Source organism: Electrophorus electricus, unplaced genomic scaffold, assembly GCF_041902795.1.
Source record: "Electrophorus electricus isolate QZ-2024a unplaced genomic scaffold, ASM4190279v1 Scaffold33, whole genome shotgun sequence".
Taxonomy (NCBI): Eukaryota; Metazoa; Chordata; class Actinopteri; order Gymnotiformes; family Gymnotidae; genus Electrophorus; species Electrophorus electricus.
The window spans coordinates 998,218-1,022,402 of record NW_027658616.1 but is presented as its reverse complement, the minus strand read 5'-3'; the positions used below and the strand labels follow the sequence as shown (position 1 = coordinate 1,022,402).

General features: G+C 40.3%; 1 protein-coding gene across 1 annotated transcript; it reads right to left on the bottom strand.

The window, feature by feature from the left end:
• Positions 1 to 14,376: 14,376 nt before the first annotated feature.
• On the bottom strand, positions 14,377 to 23,148 carry LOC145655726 (homeodomain-interacting protein kinase 1-like). The gene is made up of 9 exons (XM_081709220.1): positions 23,144 to 23,148; positions 20,170 to 20,521; positions 19,236 to 19,603; positions 18,559 to 18,682; positions 18,147 to 18,251; positions 17,944 to 18,030; positions 17,461 to 17,642; positions 17,163 to 17,242; positions 14,377 to 14,582 (listed from the first exon to the last, which is right to left on the bottom strand). Exons 1-9 carry the CDS (start codon positions 23,146 to 23,148, stop codon positions 14,377 to 14,379), a joined length of 1,509 nt encoding a protein of 502 aa, XP_081565346.1.
• Positions 23,149 to 24,185: the final 1,037 nt, after the last annotated feature.

Genomic DNA, 24,185 nt, shown 5'->3' with positions numbered 1-24,185 from the left:
ACCAGTCCATTAACACAAATGAGATATGGAACAGTGATACATAATTACCTGGTGCATGTGAGCACAGACTTGATATGAAACTCAAAAGTTTTCCGCAGGGCAGATGTAAGAGAAGAAAGAGGCCCCGAGCCTCTCTTCCTCCTCTTTCAGCTGCAGTAACTCAGGAACTCATGGGCATCCTTTGGAGGACAGCACAGGAGAACATCAGAGGAGGCTTTGCTCCTGGACTTCAACAGCAGTGAAAAAACAAAGGTGCCCGTGTTCAGTTCCTGCAGGGTACTGCGTGAGGTTCTGAGGTGTTCTGAATGGCTGAGGGGGCCGTTTAACTGGACATGATCATAATCTTCTTCAAATGCAGGGCAGCGGGCTGAAACACACTCAAGCAGGGCTCCCAGGAGCTGAACCTTCTGCTTTGTGCTCCGACTGGTGAGGCGGGCCTGCTGCAGATCTGCAAAACATCTACACCCAGCAACAGGGAGACCAAGTGGTTTATATCTCTGAGCTTCACAGCACCTCCTTAAGCACTCATGATTAAACTGTTCATTTAGACCCATGTGAAGCCTCTGGTTCTGAACGGACATGTGTGCTGGTGTGTGTAGACATGCCTGGAAGAGCAGGATGTTCAAATATATGGCACAGAAATCCAACCGGAGGGCTCTCGATTGGAAGAATGTGGTTGGACCAAATCCATATAAGAGTCTGAAAGTGTGTGAGTAAAGCGCACTTTTGCGGCAATTAAAGTGTGTAAGGCTCACTCTAGCAATGATGAAAGTGTGTAAAGTGCACTCTAGTGACGATGGTGCGCTTTAGCAGGCCCGTCCAGAGCGCTCTGTATTTGTCCATGACGTCTGCAGTGTGGATCAGCGCTCAAGGAACAGCTCACATCACACCTAACCTCAGCAGAAAACACCAGACTCCACATGCTGATTGCCTTGCGAAAGCACAGACTGCCTGCATGATCCCAGCAATGTTCCTCTTTAGGACTTTGGGAGCAAGTCCCTCCTACCACACAGTAAGTCCAGTGCTCCCAAATTATATAATCATTTCTGCATTAACCTTTGAGTTTTAATTGGGTTTTTCAGCAAAACATATTTACTGAGCTTTTGCTGAAATTTAGGATATTCTATTAGTCATATAATGCTAATGTTCTTCTTGCTGTCCTGGTTGCCATGCTGGTTGCTGTTCTTCTTGCTGTCCTGGGTGCCATGCTGGTTGCCATGCTGGTTGCTCTTCTTGTTGCCATGCTGTTGGCCGTTCTTGTTGCCATGCTGGTTGCTTTTCTTGTTGCCATGCTTGACGCTGTTCTTGTTGCTGTGCTGGTCGATGTGCTGGTTGCCATTCCTGTTGCCGTGCTGGTTGCCATTGTTGTTGCTGTCCTGGTTGGAGTGCTGGTTGCCGTGCTGGTTGTGGTTCTGCAGAACTGAGTCTTTGCTCCTCCATTTCCTGTACCTTGTAGGTATGCTCAGAGATTGCCCTGTATGCACTCTCAACATCATTTGGTCTTTGCAGCCTTACAGCTACTTCCAATTCATTCCTCATGATTGGTGTTGTGTATTTTGAATACGCTATGTCTGCTTTTTCCCTGGCAATTTTCTTCATTTCCTGCAACAAAATGCTGTTGGTTGTCTCAGAGAGGAGTGTATCGTAGTGCTGCTTGTAGCTGTTCCATTCACAATTGCATTTAAAGCAAACCTAAAGGCAAAATGAGTCGTGAGTAACACCACAGCTGCTTAAGAGGTACCATAGAAACAATCCACCAGCCATGAGGATCAAGCCATACGTCTACATTTTCTCTTTCATGAGCATCATTTCTTTCTCTGTTTATAAACAGTATAATTACAGGAGGTAAAAGCAGATACAGTACTCCATTTACATGTACACCAGGTTTGCAGGAGCAATGAAATTCCATTTCAAAGATGCTCTGGAGGATGTAGAAACTATGAAGATGAGAAAAGCGTTGGCAGCCGTTGAGAGGAGGCTGAATAGTTTCTGTGGTACATGAGGTTACTTCACTCAATTCACTCAGTTCAACTTCAGATGAAGAAAAATTGTGAGAATAAGTTGATGTCCAGCTGCCCAAAAGCCCTGCATCCCGTCTTTAACTTGTGTGATCGGTTTAGAGGTGTCAGCAGTCCAAACAGAGTCTGATTCCAAAGGCGAATCCCTCGGAATGCTTCAATTATGGAATGTATCATGAGGAGGACATTGGGTATCCACAGGTTCCTCTTGGAAATATTTCCAACCACATTAGCAAGTTTCAGTATAAGTAACATATGTTAGAGACTTATTGTTAATTTCATATTGATGTGTAAAATTTCTTTTTGTTTTCAGTACCTATGAAAGATTTTGTCTGTTTTCTTGCTTTTTTTTTACCAAGTTTATTTTTTTGTATGTCATGTTGTTATTAATTCCATTCTTTTCTAGGCTTATTTACATTTCCATTCACGATATTTAGCAGATTTTTTTTATCCAGAGTGACTTACAAAAGTGCTTTATCATTTACTCAAGGAATGAATACATCCTAGCCAGTGCAGTAAGTTAGAGTCCAAGATACCATTGAACTAGAATACTGTTGAAATACAGGGATCAGTGCTGATGCCTAGAAGTGCAAAATACTCTATAACAGATATCGATAAGTTCGGAAAACAATACTCTAGAATAAGTACCAGAGGTTCAGTTACTCAACATAGGTGTAGGATCAGTGCTCATTTAAATATTCCACAAATAGATGGGTCTTCAGTCTGCATTTGAAGACCACAAGGGACTCTGCTGTCCAGACAGTAAGCAGACATTTGTTCCACCATCTAGGATCCAAGATAGAGAATACTCTCGATACTTGTCTTCCATGAGACTTGAAGCATGGTGTTTCAAGCCAAGCCATACTTGAGGTTCGACGTACTCAAGGTACAGATCGGGCTTTTACCATTGACATCAAATATTGAGGGACATTTTTGGCTTTGTAGGCAAACATTCAGGTTTTAATCTGATGTGTGCAGCTATTGGAAGCCAATAAAGGGAAACCAGTCGAGACCAGTCTTGCTGATGTGTTTTGGACAAATTGTAGAGGTCTGATGTCTCGGAGGAAGACCAGCAAGTAGCGAGTTGCATTAGTCTAGCCTTGAGATTACAAGAGACTGCACAAGCACCTGGGTAGCTTCCTGTGAGAGAACGGGCCGAATCCTTCGTATGTTACAAAGGAGAAATCTGCAAGACCGTGTTAGATTAGAGAAGAATGTCAAAGGCTGCTGAAAGGACTAGAAGAATCAAAACACATGACAGTTTGGCAGCTTTAGCAGCAAGTTTTTCCGTCACATGCTATGAGGGCCATTTCTGTAGAATGTGCCGGTTTGTAGCCAGACCGATTGATCACTTTATGCAAGTGCATGTACAACCAATGTTTCAGGAACTGCTTAAATATTAGGTTTCATACCTCAAATGTTAATCAAAATGAAGATTTTGAGGAAAATAAGTTTAATATGTAACTTTTCTCTGAAATATACCACCACTTTACTGGATAATATTGTTACTGACTTGTTCACAAACAGTAAATGTCATTCTTTGCAGTACAAATCTTTGTAAACTTTGCAGAGAATTAATTTATTATGATTATTCTTTATGTCTTTGGTTTGGACTTTTTGGGGGCAAATATTGTTCGAAACTGGATGTTTGACAAATCACATTATTTTTTGTTACACACAAAAGGGTCTCTATACGAAAAAAAAGTTGAAAGTCATATAAGGCTTCTTTTGAAGAAAGATGTACCCATCTATCAGTACCCATCTATCAGCTACTTACTCGGCTGCTGCTAAAAATAGGGATTTCAAATATTTTTTGAACTATTGACTTATTTTCCCAATAACCAAAATGTCAGTGCAGCATTCTAGAAATGTCACAATTGTCACAATGTCACAATGATTATTCTTTATGTCTTTGGTTTGGCCTTTTTTGGGGCAAATATTGTTTGAAACTGGATGTTTGACAAATCACATTATTTTTTGTTACACACAAAAGGGTCTCTATACGAAAAAAAAGTTGAAAGTCATATAAGGGTTCTTTTGAAGAAAGATGTACCCATCTACCAGTACCCATCTATCAGCTACTTACTCGGCTGCTGCTAAAAATAGGGATTTCAAATATTTTTTGAACTATTGACTTATTTTCCCAATAACCAAAATGTCAGTGCAGCATTCTAGAAATGTCACAATGCATATGACATCACAACAGCTTTGACGTCACTACAAGTATATAAAGGTGAGCGCAAGCATTTATATGTCATTTCACTTGACAGATTTCAGCAGTTATAAAGTTGGAAGACAATAGAGTGAATTAAACCTAATCGTAGGTCAACTTTCCAGAACAAGGTACGGTTGAATAAGTCAATTTTGTAATTACAGAAGGCTATTTTCCATCTAATTGTATGTGTATGTATCTGTCTGTCTGTCTAAATGTCCGCTTAGCTACTATAGCTAGAGCTTTTCTAATTTTATGATGAACGGTCTGTCTGCTGTAGTTTTATATAGTTATGGAATGCATTGACGTTCCACCTGTTTTCTCACACAAGGCTTTATGTCAAGCATAAGCGACTGCTTTTTATGCTATTTAGATTTTGCTGTTTTAAAGGTACAAGACAAGTAATATAAGTGATTAAACCAAATTTCATCACCATACCCGCCCTTTCTCGTCTGCCCACAATTGGTGACGTATTTCGATGTGGTACGTCCACGCTGCAGGTGCGTATAACGTTCCTAAGTGCGGACAGTTTGAGACGAACAGCTCTACTTAGCAGAGAAGAGTCGATCCACAGTAACGCCCCTCTCTCTGCGTCTACCTCTGTTCACTCACTAGAGAGAATCTGCTTAATATAAACAATTTAATTTGATAATTTTGACCATTAACACTTTGTGCGCTGTGTGAGCAAAAACAATGTATGTATTCTGTGCTTTCTAACTTTCACAGCAGTTGTCGGTTATGTGTTGATTCTGTCAGATGCCCTCACGGTTATAAAATCATTTTAGCGGTGCCGAGCCACAGGTTGAATATTTGGAAGTGACTGTTGGTTAACACGTAAGCTAGTGTTAATGGGTGCGTTTCAGTCGCTGTCATACTCGTCCCGTTGTCTGAAACGGAAAAAAAATATATGTAATAGAATTATCAAAAAAAAAAGGACTTATTACTTGAAGCAGTGAAGCGAAAACGGGTTTTATGTTATGAGCAAATCTTTTGGCCCTTAACTCAAAAGAGAGTTCCATTTGAGAGTTCCAAAGTCTAGAGTTTAACAGTACCTTGTTAATGGCTATAAATGAACAGTTTAAATGCGTAAAAAGAGCAGCTGACCTGTTGCTTGCCATATGGGCTAGTTAGCTCACCTTCATATGTACCGCTAACCTGACTGGTTACTTATCTTAGTTTGCCTTCTCCAACAGTCACCATTACGTGGGGTCAGATATTTGTTAGCTAATAAGTTACTTCCATATACCCACCAACACATTCTACAGGTCGACACATTCCTGCTGCCCCTTTTGTGTATGTGTCATGACTGTTTACTTAATGATGTTTAAGTTGTTTGTGACCTAATTATTAACCACTAATAAAATCAGTTTAAACCATTCATAAACTTTTTGTATTCAATGCAGTAAGATTTAGCCTTTGGAACTAATGGTTTAGGGATATGCATACCCAGCTGCTTGCCTGTTGAAATTTGCCTGTAAAGGTGTGCTGCCATTCTGATTGCTTTCTTGCCTGTTTTCTGTCCTCCATGAGTGTTGGTCTGCATACTGACAGTCTTTCTGAACTGACTGCCATTCACATGTATAACTGTCTGCCTTCTGATCCTCAAGCCTGCCTGCTTACATGTTAGATTGCTGTCTGTCCACCAAACTGTAAAAATGATTTATGCTTTTGACTTCATATCGCCTTTTCAGAACAAAGTATTCCAGGAGAGTCCTAAGAAAACTTGGACCAGGACAAATGGAGAAACAGAAGCGTCTTTTTGGCAGGAAGATGTAAGGCCTTTGCACTACAATGTTAAAAAATCTTAGAATAACAATATTAATTTAAAATGATTCTTATTTATATAGCATATTCCTTATAGAACCCAAAATCTCAAGGTGCTTTACACTGCAATGAACGAACAGTATTCAGTAATAAAACATTGATCAAATAAAACAGTTAAAAGTCACAAAATATAAATGTAGAAAATGAAATTAATTGAAACAGAATTTAAATTAAACCAGCTAAACAAGCTGAACAATTAGATCAAGCTAAACAAGCCACTCTTTAATCTGTATTAAACACCAATAGAGCTTGCACTCTAAATACTTTCTGGACTATTCCAAAGTATCGGAACGATGAAACATGAAACAGATGAAACATGTTTCATCAGCCTTGTTATTTTAAAAGATTAGGAAGTAATGTTAAAGGAATTAGTCTTATTTTCCTTATAATGTGCTAAAGTAGAATAAAATAATTTTGATTGTATTGTGCAATTAACAAAATACAACATGGACCTGAGCTCTATGAGTGATTCATCCATTAAATAGAGAATAAGAATAACAATCTATAAACTTAGACACAAGCTCTCTCAAAATAATTTGATCATGGATTTTAGTTCAGGCTGTTGATGTTTGAAGAATAACAAACGAACAACATTTCCTTATATATTTTTGTTGTTTCCATAGTAAAATTCCTTCACCTCCAAAAGTGGCACGGGCTTCTTCAGTATTTAAAAAGGTGAGTTTAAAATGGCCAAATTTGTTTTTCATCAGAAAATCGAATTGTTGCTAATAAGTGAGATGTCAGCACAGTTGTTATGTTATCCTGATATTTAATTTCTTTTTATTCAACCTCTTCTATGGTTCTCAAAACAAGAGCAAGTCAAAAAGCACAAGACAAGACGAGAATAAACCTGTGAGGAATGACAGCAAAATGCTCCTTGATAGAGCCAAAAAAATCATCCCAGACTTGGAGAAGCTCGATATTGCACCAATCTTGACCCATTTTGTGATGGATCTGACTAATGAGTATGCCATTTTTAAACCTTTTCTTCTTCTTCTTCTTCTTCTTCTTCTTCTTCTTCTTCTTCTTCTTCTTCTTCTTCTTCTTCTTCAATTTATCATTTTTATTTTTGGTATACTTTTGAATGTATGAGATTTTTAGAATAAATATTAATTGTAGTTCTAAAGAATGCTTTTATTCACATTCTTTTAGGCAGTGGACATCTATCCGGAAAGCAATCCCTAGTCCAGTAAGTCATACTACATTGCTTACACATCATCATATTTTAAATGGGATTCATATTAATTCTAAACCAAACAACCAAAACCATTTTGGAGCAATTTTCAATGTTCGCCTTTCTATGTTATCTCTCCTTTCTTTCACAGGAGACAAAGGTCATGATCTCTCATATGGGTTCATTCATTGCCGACATTGTCAGTGAAGTAACTGTGATGGGTCTTCTTTCATCTCTGGAAGAAATGTTAGATGTTGATCTAAGATCAGTGTTGCTTGCAAATTCCAAGAAGGAAACTGCAGATTTGCTGAATGCTTTCCGTACCAGATCTTGTGAGATAAATCATTCAGCTTCAGTCCACGTGAAGGAGGGGACAGCTCATATAGACTCTCTAAGCAGAGATGTTAGGACTGCAGTTATTGATACGCATCGCAGTTGCCTGGATGACCATGAGAGAGACCAAATTGTGATGAAATTCCACTCGACTATGGAAGATACAAATTCAGAAGCAATGAGTGAGCTTCTGATAGGAGATACTGAGAGTTTGACATCGTTATCCTCAGATGTCCATGACGATGGTACATCTAGACCTATAAGTACCATTCCTATAGCTGGCTCTCCGGTTTCGGATATGCTTCAGCGCTTTGATGATGAGATGGAGGAATTTGCTGAACTGTCGCAAGACATCAATCCCCGCATAAAAGGAAGGACACATTTTTTGTCCCGTCATTTAATAAATCCTGACCTTGAAGGGGTCTCATCTTGTGAGCTCTGTGGTATGGTCATGCCAATCTACCTAGAGCAGGATGACTTGAAATCATCACAGGCATCATCAGAGCTATGCACAGATAGTAGGAACACCTCCTCCGACGTCATGGCAAGCCAAGTTATGGAGTTGGTTGTCCCACCCTCTGTGAAGAAGGCTCAAGAGTCCCCCAGTGTACACAATGACTGGTCTTCCCTGTTCAGCATCGATATACATAGCTCTCCATCACTACAGTCTGAGATGTCTGCTAGGTCACCATGTACTGAGCCTTCTCTGGACAATCAGAGCAAAACCATGAAAGCCCAGAAGGGGAGATTGCATTTCCTATTCCCCTTCAGTAAGGTCTCAAAGAACTTAAAGGTAAAACATTTGACTTATTTCTTATTTAGATTTTGTTACATTATTAATTTTTAAAGTAGTGCATATTTGAATTTCATTTCACACTGAATGTGTATATATCACTTTGCATAAATGACATAATTTGTTCTAAATTATATTCTGTTGCATTATTACTGGTTTGTATCTGTACTTTTAGTTATAAATTTACTTATGCTCTGATATTTTTCTACTAAATCATTGTTTTGTTTTTGTTAGAAACTCAAAAAGAAAAGCAAGGAGCACCCTAACACTGTAGCTGCTGCTGCAACTACAGGTAAGAACATATTGCTAGAAACACATATGACAATTTAGTTGTTAGACAGAATATCACAGTTATATCCATTTTTTAAAAATCAATAACTTTTTTGTCTTATGATAGGTAGTGAAGATGTTTCCCCCATCTCGTCACGTTTCACGAGGATGTTATCGTTCTTTACAAGGCAACGCTCAAATCATCAATAAAGCCTGAAACATCAATTTGCTGAAAATGTGCAAAAATGGCTGGTTTTTGATTACATTTACATTTACATTTACAGCATTTAGCAGATGCTCTTATCCAGAGCGTCTTACAAAAGTGCTTTGTCCTTTACTCATAGAATATATCCTAGTACAGTACAGTAGGTTAGAGTCCAACATACCAGTGAACTAGAATACTGTAGAATACAGGGATCAATGCTGATACCTAGAAGTACAAAACACATAAGGTCTATCTTAAACAATGATAAGTGCAATAAACAATAAGTGATAGAGATGTAATGTGGCCATAATTATCATATTTTTACATTTGATATTGTTTTGCAATACAGCAGAAGTTCAAATTTGGTTATGCTGCTGTGTTGGTTACAGATCATCACAGACTGGTCCCAAACAACAAACAACAAATTAGGGCATAGTTCACAACATAATCTACAAATAGTTTTAACGAAAATAAAGCATCTGCAAGTCCTAAAATGTGTTTTATATTTCTGTTGAAACATGAATCATATTAATTGCCAGCCCTTTTAAAGTTTCAGATATTTTTTTTTACTACAATAATCAACTTCAATAATCCATCTGATGTTCAATGCAGGAATCCCTCCTGTCTGTCGCTGTTCCTCTTCCTCTCACAGGTAAGGGTACCAGTTGACTTTCCTCCGGCCGAGCGAGTAGGCTGCGGGCCGGTGGTGAAGAACGGAGCCGCTTCCTGACCTATCGTAGGATGACATCACAGACTGCTGGAACTGTGGCAGGAGCCAAGGCAAAAAAAAAATGGCAACAAGATATCGATAGGCATGTCAATATTCCCAGCACCCAGGTGAACTACTGCCTACCATGGGACTGTTGGAAACCTATTAAGATAGTATTGAGATTTTTATTTTTATTTTTTTACAAATCTATAAACTAAAAACAACATTATCTACTGACATACAACAATGTACAAAACAAGACACAACATATAAGAATTTGAATTTTAAAACATGTAATACATATCGATCTTCTTTCAGCCCTACAAAAGACTTTTTGATGAATCAGAAAAGAAGATCGACGGCCGTGGCCCGACGACGGAGGTGGTCGTAGCAGTGGTGTTGGTTCGGGCGGGCTGAGGACTCACACAGTGGCATGCCCTTGAGGTAATAAGGAGTGTTTACAGGCAAAAGAGACCGAACAATGCATTAGACATATTAATAACATAAAACATAAGGGAGTATAAAGATTCTGTGTCCTTTCAGATTGATTTGCGTACAGGGCAGAGGCATCTGCAGGCTTAAGCAAAGGATCCTAGGTAGGCTTTGGTGGACCTCAGGGTAAGATATATGACCTCTCCACCAGGCTCAAGACCATATAGAAAAACAATCTTCTTTAGGATAAGGTCAAGAGAAGCCTTCTCTTGGAATGTGTTGGAACATATTGATTAATGTATGGTTTGTATATAATAGTGCCGAATGCAAATAACAATATGTAAAAGTAGATTTGGTGAATACATTGTAACATTGGTAGTGGGATGGACAATTCTTTGTGCAAGAATGATGTTATTGGTTCATTTTTCTGCGGTTGCATTTAATATCACTATCCTTATGTATTTATATATCGCTTTTTACTGCAGATGTTGTCACAAAGCAGTTTTACAAATGTCCAAGTCCAAGCCCCCAGTGAGCAAGCCAAGGGCGACAGTGGCGAGGAAGAACTCCCTAGAGCATGAGGAAGAAACCTTGAGAGCAACCAAGACCCAAAGGGGAAGCCCATCCTCCTTTGCCTGGCAACGCTCACCACAATAATATCAATTTTAAGAGAGAAATAAATAAAAAATGAAAAAATAAGCAGTTAATGTCCAGTCCAATTTGCTAGAGGCCCTAGTCTTGACGCGATGGTGTGCATGTGTCCAAAGCCCATCCCACAAGAGAGCATCCATTAAGGGCAAGGGAGAAGCAGTTGGCTAGGGTGGAGCTGTGGTGGCCTACAGCAGGGCACATCAGGGGGTGGTGGGAAGAGCCATGGCAGCTGAGACGGGTTGAGGCTCAGTAACATCATGACATCAGGAGTAGGTGTACCTCGGCAGAAAGAGAGACTAGATTATTAGGCATGTCCAGGTACAAGGGTGTGTAAATTAGGGAACTATAATGTGCAAAGATGGGCTCCGGCAGATCTAGCTATGGCAGCACAGCTAAAAGGAAAGAGCCAGAAGGAAACACAGGCACGAGGGCACCCTGGAACATCAGCACTCCGCCGCTCTCAGTCAACACACTCGAGTGACAGAAGAGAGGTGAAGTGACAGCATCATAACATCCCAGTTTATCATAACTCTCAAAACCCATGGACCCCCAAGATGGGAAGTAGTTAATAAAATACCTGACTGTACAGATACTAAAAAGAAATCTAGGATTATTTTTGTTATTTTCTATTGGGCTCAAGAGATAAGCTGTTCGAGCAGTAATAAGTGTTTTTCTATAGGTGAGTAGGCTCTCCTTCCATGCAAGCTGGAAGACTACGAGCTTAGTGCGGTGCCATTTATGTTCTATTCTTTGAGTGTTTTGTTTTAAATTGCGAATGAGATCATTATACCAAGGTACTACATTTTTGTAGCTAATTTTTTTATTCTTAAATGGAGCAACATCATTAGGTGCACAGCAGAATACTGATTCTAAGCATTCAGTAATTTGATCAAGTTCCTTTGGGTTTGAGGGAATCCTAGGCGCAAATTTTTAGTCTGGGAGATTCCCAATAAATCCAGGTGCAGTGGACGATGTGATCGTGTGTCTGGTATGATAGCGAGGCGAGGTTACGATAGTGTGGCTCATGCATAGTTTAAATGAAATTAGGGAATGGCCTGCGATGGCACCTGACTGGGGTAGTATAACTACCTTCTCCATGTCTACACCGTATGGCAGTACTAAGTCAAGCGTATGTTTACATTTACATTTACAGCATTTAGCAGTACACTGTTATCCATAGCGACTTACAAAAGTGCTTTGTCATTTACTCATAGAATATATCCTAGTACAGTACAGTAGGTTAGAGTCCAACATACCAGTGAACTAGAATACTGTAGAATACTGGGATCAATGCTGATACCTAGAAGTACAAAACACATAAGGTCTATCTTAAACAATGATAAGTGCAATAAACAATAAGTGATAGAGTTTGTTAATCAACATCATTGTAATAAACAATACCCTACAATAAGTACTAATTTAGTCAGTCAATATGAGAGCAGGGTAAGTATGTCCACCAGAGTGTGTGGGTTCTCTTTGTACATTGAAACCAATTGATTCTAATATAGAACTAAAGGCCAAGTTCAGAGGGTGTTGGGCACTATCAAAGTGAATATTGAAATCACCAACAATAATGGCACTTTCTACTAGAGCAGATCCCTCTCAGTATCTACAGCTAGACAAAACGCACCTGCCACCTTGTGGTCAGTTGAAGTATTTGCTAGTGATTCTAGACAGGTTTTCCAAGTGGACTGAGGCGTTTCCTTGTTCTAAGGAAGATGCCCGCGCTGTGGTTAAAATCCTAGCCAAGGACATAATACCGAGGTACGGTGCGCCTCGGGTAATAGATTCAGATCAGGGACCCTGTTTCATTTCTATGGTAACTCAGAAACTATGCACCTACCTAACTATTGACTGGAAGTTTCACATCCCTTACCATCCTCAGTCATCTGGCATTGTTGACAAAATGAATTATACATTGAAACAAAGGCCATGATGGAAAACAGGAAAGAAATGGATAGATCTTGTCCTTCCTAGGTCTTCCTAAGTTCAAGACTGTTAACTCAATACACACTTTAAAACACTCAATACACAATTTAAATTTTTAATAATACTTGTTCAGGTTCCACTATTGTTCTCCAAACCATACATTATTCAATGTATGCATATTAATATTCAATATTTACACCAACCGGTTCTTGGTACCATTATGTTCAACCTGAGCTACTTGCATTTTATTTAAAAGGCGATCCTCTTCCATATCACCGGATGCCCATACTGCTTTTATTACCTCAATCTACTGCCAGCAGTGTTGTGTGAGATCAGAATGATGCCCAGTGCCACCACCAAATTGTCACTATTTGAGGTCGTTTTTGGTAGACCATTTACCACCCCATGGGTCAGAGGTAACCCAGGTGTTTCTCAGTCAGGTGACACAGCCATAGCTGATGACTGACAGACAAATCCTCTAAGACTTGGCTTGCGTTGCTTTGGTGTTACAGGAAAGGTTTGAAGCCCTTGTTTTTGTCTGTCTGGCATTCAGATTTCCTGAGCAGCCATGTTGTGATTCCTAATTAGGAACATGTTCCAGCCTACTCCATGCAAGCTGGAGCACTGGATCCACTTTTTAAATGTGCCTTTTTAAGGTGACGGCTTATAAAAGTCATCTCTGATTATTTTTGTTGTTGTTAGCTTTTTAATCTGTCAAGTCTGTAATTTTCCAGATTTATATCCATTAAAAAAACAGATGCTCTAAAGGGAGGGGGTGGACTCCTTCAGTGGTACAGCAGAAGTTGATAACTTCAAAATCATTTACAGCAGCTTCAACCTTGCCTGAGTGATTTAAGTAATTAGTGAAACTGGCACAGCACCACCAACCGTTTATTAAAGAAAACGTGTATGACACATGATTATCTTAATTCTTTTAATTAAAACAGTCCCTTGCAAGGCATATTATTCAATTATGTTCAAAGAGGTACATAGAGCATGCTGGCAAAACTGAACCGTTGAAGATACTACAGGAAATAAGAAATTTCCATAATGTGAATGAAACATTTATTTAAATGTATTGAATATTGCACATCTCAGAGCCTCCAGAGGTGGAAAAGACCAGGCCAGGTGAGCCATAGGTTGAATTGGAGCCCGAATCCAAGGGCCAGGGCGTCCCCGCCAGACGCATGACGCTCGAATTTGATCTTCTTGAAGCAATTAACTAGAGTTAATTGAAAGCGGAAGAGGATGCCTGGAGCTGCGATGCCATACCTTTAGGGAAAGATGAAAAAAGGAACACGAATCAAACAAATGAGACTGTTTGTTTTTCGAGGCTGAATGGGATGTGCCATAATAACCTTCAATTACTATATTGGTGTCCAAGCTGAAATTCAACTTGATTACAATAGCCGCAAGCCATGCAGATCTAGTTATGGGCTTTATTCAAAATTAAAACTAAAACAGAAGTAGATTTTAAAAAACACAACCACAATTCTGTGATTTATCTAACGCCAGCTAGTTAACTTCATAACTTACTCTCTGTTGATTTTCCCACCCTTAATCTTGCAGAAAGAAGGCTCAAGAAAACCAAGCGGATGTAAATCACAATCTTCCATGTTGTTTTGCCTCCACATCACCCTGAAAGTGCTTTATTTAAATAATTTAGCTCTGCTCAATTTCAACTTGATTACAATAGCCGCAAGCCATGCAGATCTAGTTATGGGCTTTATTCAAAATTAAAGCTAAAATAGAAGTAGATTTTAAAAAACACTACCACTATAGTAATTAACCTGCAAAATGTGTTCTTAATCTGTTGATTGCAACTGTCAAACATTTTTAAAAATGTGTTGAATATTACCCAAGTCACAGCCTACAGAGGTGGAAAAGACCAGGCCAGGTGAACCATAGAACAAGTTGAACCCTGAATCCGAGGGCCAGGGCGACCCCGCCCGAACCCGAGGGCCAGGGCTCCCGCCAGACGCGTGATTCTCAAATTTGACCTTCTTGGAGAGGGAGATCCCACTGGAAGAAACTGAAGGGGAAGAGAATATACCTTTAGAGAAAGATGAAAACTGACCACTAACCAAACGAATGAGAGAGATTGTTCTTTGAGGCTGAATGTGATGTGTCATAATAACCATCAATTACTATAAAGGTGTCCAAGCTGAAATTCAACTTAATTACAATAGCTAGCCAGCAGCCAAGATAAAAGGTCACATGTCACAATTTTAAGCTTCCCTTTATACGAAAGAACTGCAGTATTTTAAATTTGCCACATCGTTGGCAGACAGGTACCTAGCCATAGTAGCTAATTATCCTAGCTAGTTCACACTTCATTCTCCCCCAAATGATCCCATTATCGACAGGTATCCGTGCTTAGACATGAAGACAGTTCAGCGACCGAGGACTGACATGCAGCTGTCACAGCTCTTTTAGAGCAATCCGACGGTTAGCGAGCCAATGCTAGATAATAACGTTAATCGCAGCTACAGTAAATAGTTGGCAGTTAATCTGCTAGTTAACTAACGTGCTCCATCGCCATGAAAATTAGAATCTGTTGCCGCAAGAGATGTGCATAAGTAATGTGTGAACTAGCTAAGTTAACCATCTCAAATAGACAGCTTGTCTGTTAGCTAACCTAGCTAGAGAGCCCAATGTTACCTGAGTCGTTGAATTCAAGTCCGACTTGACACTTTAGCCTTTCCCATTAGGCCTCATCGTCTTTTTAAACAAAATTAACATACTATTCATAAAATCCATATAGAGCAAGTTTTATGGATGATCTGCTCAGTGAAGCTGCATTATTTCTGTTATAATACGGACACGGCAGCATTTTCACGGCATGTTTTCTTAATCTGTTTATTGCAACTGTCAACACATACGAATGATTAATAATTAATGTAAACTGTTATGCAGCGAATTAAAGATACTATATTTTCCTGTTTCCCTAGAAATAATCCAAACTGCAGTGTCTGCTTATTTATGCTGAAGCACACTTAAGTGGGTATATTTTTTGTGGATTCCACATATACATTAAAAGGAAAATGTTGCCCAATCATGTCAGAAATAGCAAAACAAAAAAACACAGGCTCCGAGTTACTGAAAGAGAAGTACGCGATGAGGTCCTGGTAGAGCATAGGCACAGGTTGGTCATACGTGTTTATGAGGAGTTTAATTTAAGCAAAATCCTCATCACACACCCAAGAAGTCAAAGCCTGCAAAATCCCCAAGCAGCAAGACTGCATCAAGTTAGCACTGGCTGAAGCAAAAATAGTGCTGTGTCCTGCTGTGTGGCTCATCCACTCTACCAGTCTCTTAGTATTGGGCTTAGTGTGCTTAATTCATCTTGATGTCCTAACTGACATTCAAAAAGAAATGGATGTGAGAAGACAGTGTAGGAGTTCAAATTTGAATTGGCTTGAAATGTAGGCTGAAGTGCTCTTCTGCAGCTGAGCAGCTCATTTTCTGCTGAGCATCTTCACAGCCCTTACAAGGAGAGCATGAAAATGATGGAGGGGACAAGAAAAATCAGAATAATGCTTTAAGGACTGGACACATTTACAGCTTCTCACACTAAACAAAGTACTCCAAGGTAAAAAGTTCATCAAAGTAAAACATGTTTCATCCATCTTTCTGTGAACTGATATTTTAATGACTGACAGACAAATCCTCCAAGACTTGGCTTGGGATGCTTTGGTGTACAGGAGAGGTTTGAACCCCTTTCATTAAAGAAAACGTGTATGACTCAGGTGCTAGGGTATTATCAGAATGTAATTTATTCCAAATGTAAACACATGATTCTCTTAATTAGAGATTCCCTTATAAGGCATATTATTCAATAATGTTCATAGAGGTACAAAAAACAAAACAAAACAACAAAACCCTACTGAGTCTGGAAAAGAACATCTTTATCAATAAAAAGTATCAAATGACCTGAACACAGTTGTACCACCATTACAAACTCCTTGCTTGAGTCTGCATGTATACATGTATGATAGTAACATATCAGCCAATGAATGATGGACTCGAGTTTGTACTCGAGGAAAGAAAGAAATTTTCATAATGTCATAAAGAATCAAGTGTTTGGAAAACGTCTAGGAAAAGAAAGAAACATTTATTTAAATGTGCTGAATATTGCACAAGTCGCAACCCTTGAAAAACCAAGAAGAGTTCTCGGTCTGCTTAAGTACTGTGTACTGCAAAAACACAAGTAGAATTGAATTTTCCACAAATACACATACAAGAACCATAGAAGAAAGCATAGTGTTGGTCTTATAGAACGAGAGACACAAAAACCTCAGCTACAATGATCAACAATTACACAATGAAGTTTGGATTCAACGGAATTTCGTTTTGAACTACGGTAGAGGGGCCTCTTTATCGGCTACTCGAATACTAGGCAACAACCTGATTCACCATTTGTGGATCACATTTGAGCAGTAACATGATTTGGTAGAACACTTGCATTTGAAACCATTTTTGTCTTCTTTTATAGGTGGAATCGGAGGCCAGTTTGGTGATGTTTTAAATCTACTTGAAGAATAACAAACAAACAAAAAGCCAACCCTAATGTAACATTTAAAAGAAGCACCAAAGTGGGCATCAGATTTACCATCAAACAGGGTCTTGCTGCTGTCGAAGCCTGTGCACTGCCGCTTGCAGATCTCCATGTTCTGCAAGCAAGATTTCACACTGCAGCGAGAGACACACACACACACACACACACACACACACACACACACACACACACACACACACACACACACACACACACACACACACAGGTGGGGGGGGGGTTACAGTACTAGCAGAGAAACTCTGATGCTATTTGGATTTCTAAATTAACACGGTGTTCCTTAAAATGTTTTTGAAACACTGACATGTAGATTGGAAGGCCTGGAGCAACTCACTGTGCACTCTGAGGGAAGTGGAGGAGGTGGGTCATGGTCAGAAACAGGTGGTTCACGGTCTTCACTGGCGTGATCCTTTTGTGAGCGTCTAGCGTGAGCATCTTCTTTAGTAGGTCGATGAACTCCCGCCGGTCGGCCTTCTCCGCCAAGACGTCGGTGCCTTTCAGACTGGTCATATTGACCTGCGAGAGAGACCCATGGGTGAGTCATATTATTCACCAGCAGAGGGCGGCAATGCACCCAATACGAACGAAGTTCTGCAGCAAATTTCTACGCACTGCTCTGCCCTTCGCAGATGCCGTTCTCCAGAGCGACTTACATGCGCTACTCATTATGACAGCAGAAACGCTCGACCTTTCAGCTAGCACCTTGTTCTACCTGCTCTATAATGTGAGCTGCGGGAGCCCTTTGTCACGTTCTTCAATTTCACATCGCAACACTAAAAGAAATGCGTATAGTTACGCGCACAAAAGCCCAAATAACCTGCATCATGTCGTCAAGGCAGTTTAAAATGTACTTCCGAGTCTCTTTGGACTTGATGCCACGCTCCGCCTCATGCTCCGAAGGTGTCTGGAGAAAGGAAAGAAAAAACAAACCATTCAGCTCCACCATTAAGTTACATGAAGTCATTAAGTTACGTCCCTTATAAAAAACACATGGCATTTGGCATTTGAAGACAGGCAAACCTTGAGTCTCCACAGGGGGTAGCAGTAGAAATAGTAGTGCGTCTTGGTCGCTGCGCTCAACATGCACTCTGCTGGTAGGCCCTGCGTCTCGGAGATGTAACGGATCTGCAGAGACACCATACGGCAAAAGGATTATGACTTTATTTTGAGTTAATCCTTTCATTTTCAAAGTGCATGTCTAAAAAAACAGGCCATAGAAACTCATTTATATTAATCCTAAAAATGAGCGGGCCGACAAAGCAGCTAAAAGGTCAAACTACACACACACAAACACACACACACACACACACACACACACACACACACACACACACACACACACACATATCACTACAGCCACAAAACCACTACAGGTCTGCACCACTGATGCTGTACGGGCGTTAAGGCACAGCTCAAAGGACCATGTGCTTACCTGATCATATTCGGAGGCTCCGGGATACAGGGGCCAGCCCAGGAACAGCTCAGCAATGACACAGCCCAGGGACCACATATCGATGGCCTCACAGAATGGGAGACCCAGGATGAGCTCAGGCGATCTGGACCAAAAACACAGAGATCGCCATCATGAAATCAGCCTCGGCTGATAATTCCGTGGGGGGGTGTTTGTGTTCCTAGACATTACACACCCACTATTCTAGTGTAACATGGAACCAACACTACAATGCACCAACACTACAATAATGTTCTGTTTTGCATTAAGTAAATACAGAGTACCAATGCAGTTAAACACCCGTTACTCAGTATATTACACTGTTAATTAACAGTGTAGCTACAATGTAATAGCGGTTTTGTACAGACTCGCTAAATACTGATATTACCAAAGCCTGCAGTTCAGCGCATCCTAACTAATCTCAGACACCGAAGACGGTTCATTAGGTGTTTTTGCTAAATAACAGCACTCACATGACCCAATAAAAATAAACCACTTATAAATCAATCGTGCTCCAGTTAACTGTAATGCTCATCATAGGCTTTTAATGTGTAGCAGGGTTATTACAACTGTCCACAACATGCAGCTCTACTCTAAAGCACACTCGAGTGCAACAAGTGCACACTTATTTCTAACACGCCTCAGCACGTGTCCCTCACCGGTAGTATCTGGACTGCAGGTAGCTGGGGGCCTTGGAGAAGTGGCTAGCTGAGCCGAAGTCGATGACCTTGACGCGGTACGGCTGCCTGATGGGGTCCACCAGCATGATGTTGTCGGGCTTGAGGTCGGTGTGGATCAAGCCCAGGCTCTTCAGTTTCATGAGCGCTTTGGCGACCTGCTGCAGCACGGGCCGGATGCATTTCAGCAGCAGTGGGCTGAACTTGCTGCGCTTGAGGAAGTCGTAGAGGCTCTGCCCCAGCATCTCGAACACCAGGCATATGTGCTTCTTGTGCTGGAAGCACTCGTACGCGCGCACGAAGTTGAACTCGTCGGCGTTCTCCCTGCTCAGCCGGCTCAGGATGCTCACCTGAGGAGGAGCAAAGGAGGGAAGACGGAATACGCGTTAAGCCGAAGCTACGTGGTCACAGCTTCAAAGTTTGATACTGCTGACAAATAGCCTACTTATTTTCAATAGCATCAAGCACTTTGTGTACTTCCCTTCAACCATTTACTTCTACAGGATTTGGGAGATGCAATTATGGAAGTGGTCCCTTGGAAATGAACCCATGAACTTGCTTTTGGTACTCAAACAATGCAGATTAATGCTCTTTCATAACAATAACATTTTTAATGCACATCCAAACAGGTATGGCTTACACAACTGAAGCTAAATCTTCTTTTTAGAGTAAGCTTCAAGCTGTCCGTGTGTTATCCGAACTAGTTCCTACTGAACTAGTGAAAATTAGAACTAGTGTGCCAAACAAGTATTTCTGTGCTACCCTGGCTGTATACAAATTCCACAGTGTGCGTTAGCACATCTGACACCAACAGAACATATGTTGTAAAAACTGAAACAAACAATAACAGAATCAGGGCTACAGCTGATTCTAGGCCATATCAATAGCTCATTTAAAGCAGGCACAACTTTCCCACCTCGTTCTGGCCCTGTCGAGCATAGGACGGATGACTTTTCAGGATCTTGATTGCGACTACTTCACTGGTGCCCCGCTTCCAGCACTTGGCGACCTGGCCAAAGGTTCCACGGCCCAGGGACTCCAAAACCTCGTAGCTGTTGGAGACGGAGCGGAGGATCTCGTTCTGCACCAGTTGGTACTCGCAATCGCTGCCCCTGGCCACACGCTTGGACAACCCAGGGGAGGAGAGCTCCTCCAGGATCTGTACACTGTTGCTGCTGTGTGCCTCCTCTCTCTTCCTCTTGAGGCTGCCCCGCTTCTGATAGCCGTCAGCACGCCGCGAGGTCAATGCCTCGTCTCCGCCCTGCCAGCTGGAAGAGGAGGAAGACGACGACGAAGCCTCGTCCGAGGCTCCAGAGGGGGAAAAGACCATGGCAGGTAAGCCATCGATTGAATTGAACCCCGGATCCGAGGGCCAGGGTGTCCCCGCCCGAATCCGAGGGCCAGGGCTCCCGCCCCGCGCAGGATTCTCAAATTTAACCTTCTTGGAGTGGGAGATCCCACTGAAGGAATCTGAAGGGCAAGAGAATATACCATTATGGAAAGATGAAAACAGGACTACTAACCAAATGAACAAGAGAGATTGTTTGTTCTTTGAGGCTGAATGTGATGTGCCATAATAACCATCAATTAGCTAAATTAGCTAAATCACAGAGCTTTGATTTTTTTTAAAACATCTACTGCTGTTTTAGTTTTAATTTTGAATATTTCTGTCTGAAGCAGAGCAGAGCCCTGATCGATGCCATTGTTTTTTGGGCAGGCTTTAGCAAGTGATTGCTTTCTCTTTACACGCTTCTCAGAAAAGACAAGTTCTTTGTCTTGCGTTACTCAAAGGTGGTTCTGTGTGCTAAAACAACATCTTGACCTTTCAGCGATGCTGCCACACTGAAAAACAGAAGGCCAAGAAAAAAACAGCTTCTATTCTTAGACTCTCTGGCACTCTAAGTGCTTGCTGATACCTTGCTGACTGCAGTATTTCCTACACCTTTCCAACTGAGAGGCTCCTGAACTTGCAGCACCTCTGTCAATTAATCAATTGCATAACAAGAGTTCATCCGCTCTATAATTGAGGGAGATACCCCCTCTAATCATTAATGCTCATCATTACAAAGACCATTAGTGTAAGCTGATGAAAAATGTTTCAATGTATTTAAAAGGTAAAGAACAGAGTAGCAATGTAAAGATACCATTTATAATGCATTACATTTTAGTCTTTGACACAATCTCTTGCCCTGAAACAGTGTTTAGGGCGATTACAATGCTGTTTCAATATGTTTAAAAGGTAAAGAACAGAGTAGCAATGTAAAGATTCCATTTATAATGCATTACATTTTAGTCTAAAACACAAACTCTTGCCTTGAAACAGTGTTTAGGGCGATTGCAATGCTGTTTCAATGTGTTTAAAAGGTAAAGAACAAAGTAGCAATGTAAAGATACCATTTATAATGCATTACATTTTAGTCTAAAACAAAATCTCTTACCCTGAAACAGTGTTGTTGGGCGATTACAATGCTGTTTCAATGTGTTTAAAAGGTAAAGAACAGAGTAGCAATGTAAAGATACCATTTATAATGCATTACATTTTAGTCTTTAACACAATCTCTTGCCCTGAAACAGTGTTTAGGGCGATTACAATGCTGTTTCAATATGTTTAAAAGGTAAAGAACAGAGTAGCAATGTAAAGATACCATTTATAATGCTTTACATTTTAGTCTAAAACACAATCTCTTGCCGTAAAACAGTGTTTAGGGCGATTAAAATGCTGTTTCAATGTTTAAAAGGTAAAGAACAGAGTAGCAATGTAAAGATTCCATTTATAATGCATTACATTTTAGTCTAAAACACAATCTCTTGCCGTAAAACAGTGTTTAGGGCGATTAAAATGCTGTTTCAATGTTTAAAAGGTAAAGAACAGAGTAGCAATGTAAAGATTCCATTTATAATGCATTACATTTTAGTCTAAAACACAATCTCTTGCCCTGAAACAGTGTTTAGCGCGATTACAATGCTTTGAAACGCTGTTTCAATGTGTTTAAAGGTAAAGAAGAGAGTTGCAATGTAAAGATTCTACTTATCATGAATTACATTTTAGTCTAAAACACAATCTGGGTTTGTGTGTATATAAATGATGTAATCTTACTGTTGTGGAACAAATTACTTCCATTTCCATTTTTTAAGGCAAAAATATTAAATGTTGGAATTTATCATTACATATTCATATGAATATGACTTTAATTTGTATACATATTTGTTGACATTAGCTATTTTGATCAGTCATTTTTGTGTCTGGTTGTTCTAGCTCATATTTAGCACGTTGTCCTTGACCATGTCCCTCTGTCCACAGGGTGGTGGTGTTGGACCGTGTTACAGACACGCTGCTGTTTTCCTGCAAGGTGCTAGTGGTCGGATTTGTAGGTGAGAAATATAGAGTGAAGTCATGTGTATATTACCCATACTACACTTCATCACATTCTGACCATGATGGCACATGGCAACACACTTTAATAGGTAACTCTGAGGGTTTTTCTACATTCCCTGTAAGGTCTGCTGGCTTTCTTCTTCTTCTCTGGGAGAATCAGGCTGCCATCTGACAATTTCCAAGCTTCAGCTGCTGCATTATTACTGGTTGCCCGTTATTGTACGTATTGTAACCTCAGAAAAGCTCAAGTGGTGACAATTGCTTCTGTGTGAGAACAAAACATCAGCATATTCAGTACACTGAAGAAATGGTTCTTTCTTTTTTAGATTCCAAAATGCTTATTGACAGTGATTGTAAAGTCACTTTGTTTGTAAATAACCATGATTTACACATTTATTCTGGACAGCAGTTCCTCTCATAATACTGAAGGCCCAGCATGTATATCTACTACTGCTGTTTTTTTAGACGGTGATTGTGGGAGCTTATTTCATCGCGCAGGGCTTATTTAGTGTACAGCATGTGTGTGGACACCCTTTTCCTATGCTTCTGTAAGCTCACACACACACACACACACACACACACACACACACACACACACACACACACACACTCTCTCTCTCTCTCTCTCTCTCTCTCTCTCTTCATTCCAGCAGTTCATAATGACATTGGGCACACACAGTCGAAAGCTTGTATGGTCTCGTCCCTTTACTTCAGGGAGAATAGAATTATAAAAAACATTATTAGCTCACATTTCACTCTCAAGCTACTACACATATGCCAATCATGAGGACTATATTGGTTTTATTTCCACTATGATGTTTCTGTCTCCTCTAGTGGAGGATCTGGAGCGTAACGACGGCACCGTGCAGAGACCATACCTCCGATTTACTCCTCCACATCAGCTGACTTTAAAAAAACATTTAAAGCTCTACACATCATGGATCACAGAATGTCTGTTATTAACGCTATACAAGAACTATACTAAACCCATAGATCTAGACTAAGACTATAAAGTCATTTCACTTAGCTAAATAACTTTAATACATAATTTAAATCATGCAATGTGTAATAATATTTCTTGTTTTTGTTCAGGAGATGTGCAGACATTATCTGCTGTATTATTTTTGTGGCTGCCATTGTCACCTATATTCTTATTCGCTCCCTGGGTAAGAAACATTTCCAACTACACTTTCATGGGGAAAAAAAATCATTATAATTGTGGGCTCAAGCGGAAGGTCTTTTACCCATGTATGGCTTGTGAGATATCCTTCTAACGGAGGTTCTAACACAGCGTGGCTGCTTGGAGACTCTCGTCATGTCGTGTTGCCCCAGAACTCCACTGGGATGTTTTGTGGAGCTGGAGTCAATGTGTAAGTCCCTCACATACTGGATAAGTATTTATATCTTCACAGGAATACCAAAACAGCACACCCAGTATGTAAGGAACACCGTCAGTATTCTTTCGAATGGACTTTAGTGAGTCGGACTAGGGTTACAATGGAGCTGTGCAGGTGCAAATCATGTGGAAACATGAAACATCAACAAGACAAGATGGG